Below are 13794 nucleotides of genomic sequence, written 5' to 3' on the forward strand. Positions count from 1 at the left end.
CCTGGGCTCCGATTTGCTCCCTGGTTTCTAGTTCTGCATCTGCCGTTGAGTCGCTGTGTGTCCTTGGGCAAGTGGCTATCCTTCTCTGGGCTTGTTTCTTTGCCTATAAAGTGAGGAGGTTTAACTACATCTGTAGTTTTCAGTTTCTTTAGCTGCAGGATTCTTATAACTACAGTTATCAAGAATGTTCAGGAAAAAAACCTTGACTTTTTAAAGCTAAGGTGCTCTCTGATGGCCTGAATTGGGGGGCGGAGGGCTGTCCCTTCTCAGCCCTTGCCCCCCACCCACCAGCTGCCCTCAGACACTTACTTCAGCTACCTGGGGTTCCTAGAATATAGGGTGAAGACTACGGTTCCTCCCAGCCCTGACACTGCACGATGCTGACATTCAGGGCTCCCTGCCGTGCCCCACCTCCCCCACGAAGCCTGTACGTTCAGACATTTCAATAGCCCCCTTCCTCATTTATACGCCCCTACCATGTGGTTCCACGTGTTTGGGAAGACTTGAGAACGGCCTTGATTCCTTCTAGGCCCCTGATGATGATGGCTGGGCTGTTTCCACCATTCCTGAACCACAGCCCCCGCCCGCCCCTGGAGCTCCCGGCTTTGGGGCCCCAGGAAGGACATTACTTCTCAGGGAAGCAGGTTCGAGGCAGCAGACCCCTCCTCACTGTGCGCACCCCGGGGAGAGCTGCACTTCGAAGGTGCCTCCATCGCCCATCAGTCCGGAGGCCAAGTCCTTCCTGCCCTCCCCACCCCCTTTTGACACATATGAATGTAAGACAAAGGCAGATGGATTCGTTTTAGGTTTGAGCTGTAAAGAGCAAGGCCTGTCCCAGGGCATGAAGGGAGAATCGAGTGTTTCTGTCCTGAAGGTTCCCACCCAACACCGCCGCTCTGTGTGCGCCCGTCAGGCGCGTGTCCGTCCTAGTCTGCAGGCCAGTCCTGGGGGCAGAGGCCGGATCTAGAATTTGTTTTATATCTGCAAGGGCTTTACTAGAAGAAAATGTCACTCTCTCTTAGGCTTTGGACTGATAAGTATTTTGATGATCTGGTCATTGCCAGTTTAATTGCTGTAGGCAAAAAAAAAAAAAAAAAATTCTGTTGATCATTGATTTGTACTAAGTATGAGTTGCTTGGGGGAAATATTTTGATACAGCTAATAATTGGCTAAAAAAAATGGTACTCTCTGGGTTTAGTTCAGAATTTAGCATATTCAGTCAGATTTTTATAGTTTGGTTGACTTCAGTCTGAGTTTCAGTACATAGTATTTACCTATGTGTATAGAAACAATTATTCTTTTTCCTCTGGCTGCTAAAAAGATTACATTTACTTCATTTTCAACTTGTCCCCCAATTTGTCCACTGCTACAGCAGTGATTCCTCTGGCACGCAATGACTGGAATGGGGACAGGAGATGGGGCTGATAATGATATCTCACAGTTAGACTTTATCTTTCTTCCTTTTGGGGTCTTAACAGCCATCTTGCTTTAATACATCTGTTTTGCAGATGGGGAAACTGAGCCTCAGAGAGGCCAGGCTTGCTGCCTATTGTCACCAGCTAGTTTAGAATAAGTCTCATGTTTTCTTCCCCGAATCCAGGGTTCAGCCCACTGCCTGCACAGGACTCAGGAATTTGGAAAAGAAGCAAGAGACCCAAGTCTCCACGGTCAGCCTGGCCACGAGTGGACGCTAGAGGAGGGATTGGAACTGAGTTGCGGTGGAGGGTGGTAGGAGCTGGAAATAGGGCCAGCCTTGCCGTGTACGGTTCCTACATGGCGTGTACAGCCTCGTTTGAAGCTCCTCGTGGAAGAGGTCCCTGACGATGGCCCCGTCGTCTTCATTCTTGGACAGCCAGCGGCCACAGGGGAATGTCATGCACTTTCCAAGGCATGGGGCATCCACCTCTACCCATTCTACAAACCAGCCTGGAGCCTTGCCTGGAGGGAGAGGAGACACAGAACCGGTCAAGGACTTCTGCAGGGGGCTTCCTGGGGGTAATGTCAGGGACTTTAAGCATCCTTCCCTACTCAACAGCTGATGCCTACAGCTCTGCCATGAGCATGTCATCCCTTTTGCTTACAGCTCTGCTAAAATGATCCCTGTGAAAACATGCACCCAGCTCACGCTGCTGTCAGTGAAATCAGCAAGCGCAAAGGAGCGTAAAGAAGAGGGGCCAGGAGAGCAGAGTCTGAGGGGAGGGAAGCAAGGACACGGTCTGGAGTGGAAGGTGCTCCAAACAGGAAGCCCAGAGTCCTCGTGTTAACAAGGACTTTATAATTCTACCCCGTGACAGGGATGACACTCTCAGCTCCCTGGCCTCGTTTTGTGATTCATGAATGGAAGGGAAATCAGTGAAGGATCAATGTTCCTCCTGGGAAAGGTGTGCTCAAGCTTAATGAAGGCGATGGAAGCCAGGCAGAGAGCACTGTCCCTTAGACCCAGTGCCAGGAGGAGAGCCTTCTTCTGTGGGTTTAGAAGACATGGTTTGAAGACCAAGTAAATGAGTCCATTTTACTCATTTACTTGGGCACATCCTTTGGCAGTAGTGTCAGTGGTTTCTAGAAAGGATTGGTTAGATCAGTGGTTCTCAAAGTGGGGTTCCCAGACCAGCAGCCTCAGCATCACTTGGACCCCATCCAGACCTACTGAATCAAAGACTCTGGGGATGGGGCCTAGAAATCTATGTTTTAATAAGTCCCCCAGGTGGTTTCGATATATACTCAAATTTGAGAACCACTGAGCTAGATCAAGGACTCTCAAATCTGACTGTACATTAAAATTACCGGGGGTGGGGGTTTAAGAAAGGCTTTTAAAACCACCAGTATCCAGGCCCCACCCCAGATCAATTGGATCAGAATCTCTGCATGCAGCTAGGGTTCCACTGAGCTGAAGGGATTTAGGAAGTTGCGTCTGTGGAAGGCAGATGACATTCAAGTTTCCCCCAGGTTCTTTCCCAGACACCCAATGGGACCTGTCTGCGGTCCTCACATTCTCAGCAGGGACAGAGGGGAGGAAGTCACACCTGTGTTGTCATGGCCGAGCCTGACTTTCCATAGATCTCCCAGGTCCAGGGTCTCCACGGTGAAGATATCAATGCTGTCCCTCTCAAACTTGTCGCTGTTGGTCTTGGAGGATTTCAGGAGGGTCATTCCTGCCAACCAGATGACCTCAATGTGAATGGATGGCCCCGAGACCTTTCAAACCTAGTCTGCCCACCCCTCTCAGTCTTTCCTCATAATGACCAAACTTTATGAATTTTCATCAGTTTTAGACTGTGCAATTACCATCCACTGGGCACTTTGGCATATATTATTTTGGTGTCTTTATTGAGCTTCACAATAACCCTCTGAGTATGTATTTTTACTTCCAGTTTGTATCTAAAGAAAGGAGACACACCAAGAGGCCGAGTGCCTTATCCAAGATCGTCCAGGAGGAAGTGGTGGGGCCCAAGGTCAGCGTCTGCTCTCCTTCCATACCTGGTATGTTTCTAACATGGGGAGGAGCCAGTGACAGAGCCACCCTCCCCGGGCTCCCCGGGGAAATGGAGGCCTCCTAAAGGAGGGGCCTATGGAAGAAATGGCTTCCAATGCTCCCCTCAACTGGTCATCTTACATATGCAGTCTGTCCTGGGACCTTGGCTGTGGCATCAGTCTGAAATTTGATGTGGTCTCAATGTCATTGCCATCCCTTACCCTTGTGAGTCCCAGCTCTGAGCCCACTCCAGGTAGAAAATCTTCTGATGCTCATGGACTCATTACAGACAGTGCACAAAAATCAGACAGACCTTGGTTCAATGGCTGGCCTTGCCACTTAACATCTGAGTGGTCTTGGGCAAATTACTTAATTCTCTGAGGCTTGGTTTCCTCAGATGTCAAAAGGGGTGGTCTTGGTGCCTTTCTACTGAGCTGTGAGAATTTCGTAAGATGAAGGCTGCTGAGTGCTCAGGAACGCCCCTGACACAGAAATCCCTTGGCAAACACAAGTAGTTGTTAAAGATCCTCAATTCCACGGCCCATGGTTCAGTAACTATCACAATGACATACATCTTATAAGTTATGACCTAATTCATTCCTTATAGATGATCTAACTTATTAAGTAATAATAAATCTTTATGAGGTCATTTTGTCTCAAATATTTTACATGTTCAATTTTTTTAAAACTTATCTTTATTGTTGAATGTATTACAGATGTCCCCCATTTTTCTCCATTGACCCCCTCCTCACTGCTCCCAACCCCTCCTGCCTTCCCCACACTATTGTCTTTGTTCATTGGTTATGCATATATACTTATAAGTTATTTGGTTTATCTCTTCCCACCCCTCCCCCCTTCCCTTTGAGGTTCCTCAATCTAACAACCAATTTGTATTTAATCCCTTCACCTTTTGTGCCCATCCCCCTACCCCCCATCTGGTAATCAACAAAAAGTTCTCTGTACCTATGAGTCTGTTTCTATTCTACTTGTTCATTTTGTTTGTAGATTCAATTATTGATGGATATGTATTTATTGTCATTTTATTGTTCGTATTTTTCTTCTTCTCCTCCTCCTCCTCTTCTTCCTCCATTATATATCCATCAATAGAGTAATCTTGGTTGTAGGTTCTTGCTTTTCATCACTCTGAATATTTCTTGCCACTCCCTTCTGGCCTGCAAAGTTTCTTTTGAGAAATCAGCTGACAGTCTAATGGGAGCTTCTTGTAGGTAACTAACTGCTTTTCCCTTGCTGCTTTTAAGATTCTCTCTTTGTCTTTAACCTTTTGCATTTTCATTATGATGTGTCTTTGTGTGGGCCTCTTTGGGTTCAACTTGTCAGGGACTCTCTGTGCTTCCTGGACTTGTAGGTCTGTTTCCTTCACCAAGTTAGAGAAGTTTTCTGCCATTATTGTTTCAAATAGGTTTCAATTTCTGTTCTCTCTCTTCTCTTTCTGGTATCCTCAAGATGTGAATGTTGGCACACTTGAAGTTGTCCCAGAGGCTCCTTACACTATCCTCATTTTTTTGGATTCTTTTTTCTTTTTGCTGTTCTGATTGAGTGTTTTTTGCTTCCTTATATTCCAAATTGACGGTTTGCTTCTTGGATTTACCTACTCTACTATCAATTCCCTATAAATTATTTTTTATTTCAGTTAGTGCATCCTTCATTTTTGACTGGTTATTTTTTATGCTCTTGAGGTCCTCACTAAGTTCCTTGAGCATCCTTATAACCAGTATTTTGAATTCTACATCTGTTAGATTGCTTATCTCTGTATCATTTAGTTTTTTTCTTGGAGTTTTGTTCTTCTCTTTCATTTGGGACACATTTCTTTATCTCCTCATTTTGACTGTCTCCCTATGTTTTTTTCTATGTATTAAGTAGAGTTGCTACGTCTCCTTGGCTTCCTAGGGTAGCCTATTGTAGTAGGTATCTGGTAGGGACCAGTGGCACAGCCTCACTGGTCACCCAGCTGGGCCCTCGAGGTGCACCCCCATGTGGACTGTACACCCTTCTGTTTTAATTGAGTCTTGAGGTCCCTTCATTATTCAATGATGCTTGGCAGAAGACTCTGGACCCGCAGGGTTTTGAGCAAATACATGATGCTTTCTTGAGGGACCGATTCTCTCTGAACTCACACAGAATGGCTGGACAGGTAGCCCAAGTGGATGGCTGACCCCAGCACAAAGTGTCACCTTCTCTGAGTACCTGGGCAGAGTCTCCTGAATGACTCTAAACTCCCTGAGCATCTCATATTAAGAGTAGCCTGGAACCCCACTGTTTGTGAGGTTGAGAAGTGCCGGGATTTTCCTTACTGGGGTGGAGTTAGAGTTAGAATTTCTGCTACCATTAGAACAGAAGGAGAAAACTGGCAGACGACACGTAGAAGGGATCACTCTCTGTCTGGATTGGGAAAGCCTCTTATGCTTTTATTTTTTATCCTCACCCAAGGACACTTTTGCATTTATCTTCAGATAGAGCGGGAGGAACAGAGGGGGGAAGAGAGAGAAACATCGACATGAGAGAGACACATCGACTGGTTGCCACCCACATGACCCCGACTGGGGCCGGGGACAAACTGCAACCAAGGTACGTGCCCTTAGCAGGAACCGAACCCAGGCCTCTCTGGTCCGCGGGCTGACGCTCTAACTGCTGTGCCAAGTCAGCCAGGGCTCTTAACTATGCTTTTAAAAGACAAATAGAGAGATGTCCCCAGGAAGAACACAGGAAATGGTAAAAATTTTAAGACCTGGAAGATGACTGACCAGAGGATCGGTCACCATTGCCTGAGGTGAGGACACAGAAAAGAAGATGACTCACCTGGCTTCCACATTGCCCAGGGCTGTCAAGGCGGCAAGGGGGCTGTCTGCCGCTGGATGCAGCGGGACAGCCTTAGTAAGGCCTAGGAAGAATTTCCAAAGTAAACAGTACTCACAACCCAGGTAGACAAGTCCCCTCACGCAGAGATTTTTAAGAAAAAAGCAACTGCCTTTCTTGGATGAGGCCACTTGCATGCAACCTGTCATGAGTCGGAGACATGCAAGAATACGCAACAGGAAAGGATACTCTCTTCTGGGAAAACTGGATATTTACATGTGAAAGAATTGATCTGGGCCCTGATTTTACACCATACACAAACACAGATTAAAAATGGATTAAAGACTTGAACATAAGCCCTGAAACAAACTGTAAAACTCTAGGAAGAAAACATAGGGCAAAAGCTTCATGACATGAGCGTTGGCAATGATTTCATGGTATGACACCATAAGCAGACAACAGAAACTAAATGAACAAGTGAGACTACATCAAGCTAAAAAGTTCCTACACAGCAAAAGAAATGATCAACAGAGTGAAAAGGCCACCTACAGAATGGGAGAAAATATTTGCAAACCATGTATAAGGGGTTAATCTCCAAAATATATAAGAAACTCCTACAACCCAATAACAAAAGACGAATAACCCAATTTAAAAAATAGGCTAAGGACTTAAATAAACATTTCTCCAAAGAAGACATACAAAGGCCAACAGTATATGAAAAAGTGCTCATTGTCACTAATCATTAGGGAAATGAAAATCAAAACCACAATATCACCTCACACCTGTCAGGATGGCTGCTATCAAAAAAGCAAAAGACAAGTGTTGGTGAGGATGTGGAGAAATTGGAACCATTGCATACAGTTGATGGGAATGCAAAATGGTACAGTTGTTATGGAAAACAGTATAATAGTTTCTTAAAAATTTAAAAGTATAACTACCATATGGTCCAGCAATCCCTTTTCTGAGTATAGATCCAAAATAATTGAAATCAGGATAATAAAAAGATATTCACACTGCCATGTTCATTGCAGCACTGTTCACAATAGCTAAGATGTGGGGGGAAACTTAAATGTCCATTGACAGATGAATGGAGAAAGAGACTGTGGTATATACATACAATGGAATACTATTCAGCCTTTAAAAAGGACAATCTGCAATATCATAGATGGTCTTTGAGGACATTATGTTAAGTGAAATAAGTCAGACATAGAAAGACAAATACAGCATAATTCAACTTCCATGAGGTATCCCATATAGTTAAATTCATAAAATCAAAGACTGGACTGGTGGTTATCAGAAGCTGGGGAGGGGCAATGGGAATTATTAATCAACAGGCATAAAGTTTCAGTTTAGTGAGATTAATAAGCTCTGGAGATCTATACAACACATACCTTTAGCCAACAATAATGTACACATAAAATTTACGAGAATAGATCTCATGTTAAGTGTTCTTCCCAAGATAAAATACAGTAAGACAATAAAGGGGAATTCTTAAAGTGATGTATTTTTTGTTTTGTTTTTATCCTCACCTGAGGACATTTTTCCATTTTTTATTCAGGTAGAGAGAGAGAGAGAGAGAGAGAGAGAGAGAGAGAAACATCAACATGAAAGGGACACATAGAGTGGTTGCCACCCGCACGACCAACCTGGGTTTCTTGGGACTGCCGGCCAATGCTTTAACCGCTGAGCCAAACTGGCCAGGGCAAAGTGATGTTTTTTCAAGAGAGAGAGAGTGGGATGGGGAGACAAGCAGGATTTCCTTGGAACATGCTGCTGAGTGTTCTAGTCCCCCTGGGGACAACGTGGGCAAACCCCAGACCTACATTATTTTCTTACCAGTGTTGTCGTTTGTGCCAAAGAGTGTGATAAAGACATTGGCATCTGTGCCTGCGTTCTTCTTGTCCCCAGTCTTTATGGTCACTTGGAATGTGGTAGATTTATCTGCAGGAGAAGAGTGTGGAGAAATGAGTGGCACATTGCTCCTCCCATGCAAGGAGAGAGAAAACATACTGTGTTTCTATGTTCATGCTGACCGTTCCTACGAATTGCTTTACTGGCAGGGTGCACTGCTCTGCAGTTGCCTTTAGTATGGAAACTTCCTGAGGCAAAGATGAGGTCTCCCCTACCTCCAACCCACACAGGAAGCGCTCAACCAATAGAGTTGTAGGATGCTTAAGGGAGACTTGGGGTGACTGTGAAGGTCAGGGGCTCATCATCCAAGAACACTAGTCTGATTCCTCCAGGTCTGGAAGACTTTTAGTGATTTGAGTTTCAAGGAAGGGAGTATAAGCATCATAGAACTCTTGAAAGTTCATTATTTCTCTTGACAAAAATATATTGAGAGCCTCTAATGTGCCTGGAAGGGAGAACACAAGGCCAAGTCAGAACCAGGTACAACTTAACTTAACTTTCCTTTCCTTTCCTTTCCTTTCCTTTCCTTTCCTTTCCTTTCCTTCCTTTCCTTTTCCTTTCCTTTCCTTTCCTTTCCTTTTCCTTTCCTTTCCTTTCCTTTCCTTTCCTTTCCTTTCCTTTCCTTTCCTTTCCTTTTTTCCTTTCCTTTCCTTTCCTTTTCCTTTCCTTCTTCCCTTCCCTTCCCTTCCCTTCCCTTCCCTTCCCTTCCCTTCCCTTCCCTTCCCTTCCCTTCCCTTTCCATTTCTTTCCATTTCATTTCTTTCCATTCCTCTCCATTCCATTCCATTCCATTCCATTCTATTCCATTCCATTCCTCTCCATTCCATTCCATTCCATTCCATTCCATTCCATTCCATTCCATTCCATTTCTTTCCATTCCATTTCTCTCCATTCCATTCCATTCCATTCCATTCCATTCCAGTCCATTCCATTCCATTCCATTCTATTCCATTTTTCCATTCCATTCCTTTCCATTCCATTCCATTTCTTTCCATTCCATTCCTCTCCATTCCATTCCATTCCATTCCATTCCATTCTATTCCATTTCTTTCCATTCCATTCCTTTCCATTCCATTCCATTCCTCTCCATTCCATTCCTCTCCATTCCATTCATTTCCATTCCATTCCTCTCCATTCCATTCCTCTCCATTCCATTCCATTCCATTACATTTTTCCCCATTCCTTTCCATTCCATTTCATTCCATTACTCTCCTCTCCTCTCCTCTCCTCTCCTCTCCTCTCCTCTCCTCTCCTCTCCTCTCCTCTCCTCTCCTCTCCTCTCCTCTCCTCTCCTCTCCTCTCCTCTCCTCTCTATTCCTCTCCATTCCATTCTATTTCTTTCCATTCCTTTCCATTCCATTCCATTCCTCTCCATTCCATTTCCATTCCATTCCATTTTTTCCCATTCCTTTCCATTCCATTCCTTTCCATTCCATTTCTTTCCATTCCATTTCTTTCCATTCCATTCCTTTCCATTCCATTCCATTCCTCTCCATTCCATTTCCATTCCATTCCATTTTTTCCCATTCCTTTCCATTCCATTCCTTTCCATTCCATTTCTTTCCATTCCATTTCTTTCCATTCCATTTCCATTCCATTCCATTTTTTCCCATTCCTTTCCATTCCATTCCTTTCCATTCCATTTCTTTCCATTCCATTTCTTTCCATTCCATTCCATTCCATTCCATTCCATTCCATTCCATTCCATTCCATTCCATTCCTCTCCATTTCATTCCATTCCTCTCCTCTCCTCTCCTCTCCTCTCCTCTCCTCTCCTCTCCTCTCCTCTCCTCTCCTCTCCTCTCCTCTCCATTCCATTCCATTTCTTTCCATTCCATTTCTCTCCATTCCATTCCATTCCATTCCATTCCATTCCATTCCATTCCATTCCATTCCATTCCATTCCATTTCTTTCCATTCCATTCCATTCCATTCGATTACATTTCTCTCCATTCCATTCCATTCCATTCCATTCCATTCCATTCCATTCCATTCCATTCCATTCCATTCCATTCCATTTCTTTCCATTCCATTCCATTCGATTACATTTCTTTCCATTCCATTCCTCTCCATCCCATTCCATTCCATTCCCATTCCATTCCTTTCCATTCCATTCCATTTCTTTCCATTCCATTCCTCTTCATTCCATTCCATTTCTTCTCCTCTCCTCTCCTCTCCTCTCCTCTCCTCTCCTCTCCTCTCCTCTCCTCTCCTCTCCTCTCCTCTCCATTCCATACCTTTCCTTTCCATACCTTTCCTTTCCATCCCATCCCATTCCATCCCTTTCCTTCCCTTCCCTTCCCTTTTCTTTCCTTGTACTGTACACTGTACTGTATATACCCAGCCTATGGTAGACATGTAGGAACATGCTCACCCACCTCCCCGTTCTTGCCATGGAGGAATGAGAGGGAAGTGCAGATAGAATGCCAGAGGAAGAAGTATCCAGAACTCCTGGGGGAGGGAAGGAAGATGGAGACCTAGGATGGGAAAGAGGCAGAGGGAAGGGATGCGGGGGTGGGGGTTGGGGGGAGAAGTCAGCCCTAGCTGAGGAAACCTTTCTGCTCCAGGCCCATGTTGTCGAGGGCGTTGTTTTCAGCACCACCCCCACCCTCCTCGTCCTCCGGCGGCAGCACATAGGACTCATCCACTGACAACAGCTCCCTGGACAGCTGGCCATCATCCTCCTCCACGGCCAGCCAGCGTTGGCATGGGAAGTAGTACCTGTGGGATGGGGAATGAGGAGAGGTTGGGAATATCTCCTTGGAAAGGCCTGTGATGGAGTAGTCATGGGCTGAGAAATTAGAGGCCCTTGGGGGACCCAAATGCTCCCTTGTCTGCCCTCCGTGACATTGCCCCCATCCTCCCTAGCCTGGCAATCACGCCTTCAGAGTCACTTGCCTTGAGCAGAGAGCAAATGTGGGGACGAGTCTCCAGACGAGCCATTGAAAATGGCTGTGTGACAGAGTCTGGAGCACAGCAGACCCTCAGTCGGGGTCATACTGGAGGGACCTAGAACAGGGGCTGCTGGGGACTGTTCCAACCCTTGCTGGAGCTAATCTATCAGGCAGAACTACTTTAGCAGAGAGGGCTGCACAATACATAAGAAGGTGCTCAATACGTAAGTGGTGAATTTGAATGGAATGACACAATTTTGCTTATAAAAGGTGTGGAGTGTGGCTAAGGAACTGGAGAGTTGGAGTCTGAGGTAGGGAGGACCACGTCGGACTCCTCAGTGCAGAGGCCAGGCCTAGGGCAATGCAGGAGCCGGGAGGGAAGGGAAGGCAGACCAGGCCCGAGAGAGGCAGCGGACCAGAGTAATTAAGGACTCGCTTCCAGAGCCAGCCTGGGTTCGAATCCTGACTCTGCCACTTATAGTCATGTGACTGAACGAGTTTCTTCACCTCTCTGCTGGAGTTGCCAGATTTAACCAATAAAATCACAGGATCCCCAGTTACATTTGAATTTTAGATAAGCAACGAATAATGTTTTAGTGTAAGTATGTCTAATTCAATATTGGGACATACTTATACTAAAACATTAGTCATTGCTTATCTGAAAGACTGAGGTTCAGAGTGACTTCCCCAAGACCACACACGCCAAGAGTAGGAGAGAAAGGCACTAACCCTAACACATCTACCTCCTACCTCTTCACAGCTTTCCACAAAGGTGGAGTCTGAGCCCCCGCACTTAGCATGACATGTGTTTGCTGAGCTAATGAATGACTCAGTACATCAGGCATAACTGTTACTCATTAGTTGATTTAATAAGTATTTATGGTGTGCCTATTGTGTGCCAGGCACTCTTCTAAGTGCTGGGGAGGACACAGCAATAAACAAAACATGACGTCCCTACCTTACGCACAGACCTTCTGTTCTATTGTGGGGAGAGGAACAATGACCAAATACAGCAGTTTATTGGAGGTCAGATGATAAGTGATGGGGAGAAAAACAAGCAGAGGAAGAGGAAGAAAAGGTCCAGGGGTGGGAGTGGGGCTCCCTGAGCAGGTGACAGCGGAGCAGAGACCTGCGTGGAGAAAGCATGAGGGTGAGCCGTTGGGGAAAGCAGCACCAGGCAGAGGGGCCGCACGTGACAAGGCCGTGAAGTGGGACCATGTCTGGTGAGCTCAAGGCAAAGCCAGGAGTGAGCAAGAGGGGGATCGGGACTGAGGGATAAGAAGGGGACATGAGGCAGCCACCAGAAGGGCTCTGGGTCTTTCCCTGAGCGAAATGGGAAACTCAGCAGGTGGTTGAGTGGAGAGGGGACATGACCCTGAGGGCTGAACTGCTGCAGATAATGGGAGGACCCAGGTGAGGCAGAGGGACCAGTCATGAGGCTTTGACCAGGGGGTGTAAAGATGGGAGATGGGATCTGACTCACACTCCTCTGAAGGAAGAGGGTGGGGTGTAAGGGTCAGAGAGGGTCAAGAACATCCAATTTTCGTGGAGGGAGATGACTGGGTCCAGGGCAGCAGCTGTATAAAGTCAATGTCACACAGACACCACAGAAATACAAAATATTGTTAACAACTACTATGAACAATTATATGGCAACAAAGTCGACAATCTAAGCGAAATGGACAAATTTCTAGAAACACATAGTCTCCCAAAACTGGACTGGGAAGAGATAGAAAACTTGAGCAGACCAATAACAACTAAGGAAATTGAAGAGGTAATCAAGACTCTCCCAAACAAACAAAAGCCCAGACCCCGATGGCTTCACGGGGGAGTTTTACCGAACTTTCAAGAAAGAACTAATACCCATTCTCCTCAAACTATTTCAAAAAATTCAAGAAGAAGAAAGACTTCCAAACTCGTTTTATGAGGCCAGCATAATTCTAATTCCAAAACCAGAAAAAGACACTACAAAGAAAGAAAACTACAGACCAATATCCCTGATGAACATAGATGCCAAAATCCTGAACAAGATACTAGCAAATCGAATCCAGCAATACATCAAAAAAATTATTCACCATGACTAAGTGGGATTCATCCCAGGGATGCAAGGCTGGTACAATATTCGCAAATCAATAAATGTGATACACCACATAAATAAAATGAAGAATAAAAACCACATGATCATATCAATAGATGCTGAAAAAGCCTTCGACAAAATCCAGCATCCATTTCTGATAAAAATGCTCAGTAATGTGGGAATAGAGGGATTATATCTTGACATAATAAAGGCCATATATGAAAGACCTACAGCCAACATCATACTCAATGGGCAAAACTAAAAGCATTTCCCTTAAGAACAGGAACAAGACAAGGATGCCCACTTTCTCCACTCTTATTTAACATAGTACTGGAAATCTTAGCCACAGCAATCAGACAGGAAGAAAAAATAAAAGGAATGCAAATTGGAAAGGAGGAAGTAAAACTCTCATTATTTGCAGATGACATGATACTATACATAGAAAACCCTAAAGACTCCATCAAAAATCTACTAGACTTAATAAATGAATTTGGGAAAGTAGCAGGATACAAAATTAACATCAAGAAATTGACGGCATTCTTTTACACCAATGATGAACTCACAGAAAGAGAAACTAAGAAAACAATCCCATTTACCATTGTGGCAAAAAAATTAAGATACCTATG

The 13794-nt window shown here is 45.0% G+C and overlaps 1 protein-coding gene across 2 annotated transcripts in view; it reads right to left on the minus strand.

The window, feature by feature from the left end:
• LOXHD1 (lipoxygenase homology domains 1) overlaps positions 1-13794 on the minus strand; it is a 149073-nt gene that overhangs the window by 44466 nt on the left and 90813 nt on the right. For both annotated transcript variants that reach the window (XM_036245260.1, XM_036245259.1), the window contains exons 22-25: positions 10752-10918; positions 8123-8227; positions 3024-3152; positions 1774-1938 (exon numbers count right to left, since the gene is read on the minus strand). In XM_036245260.1, coding sequence (XP_036101153.1) covers positions 1774-1938; positions 3024-3152; positions 8123-8227; positions 10752-10918 — 566 coding nt within the window. The remainder of the gene's footprint in view (positions 1-1773; positions 1939-3023; positions 3153-8122; positions 8228-10751; positions 10919-13794) is intronic.

The sequence above is a fragment of the Molossus molossus genome, unplaced genomic scaffold (assembly GCF_014108415.1).
Source record: "Molossus molossus isolate mMolMol1 unplaced genomic scaffold, mMolMol1.p scaffold_m16_p_6, whole genome shotgun sequence".
Taxonomy (NCBI): domain Eukaryota; kingdom Metazoa; phylum Chordata; class Mammalia; order Chiroptera; family Molossidae; genus Molossus; species Molossus molossus.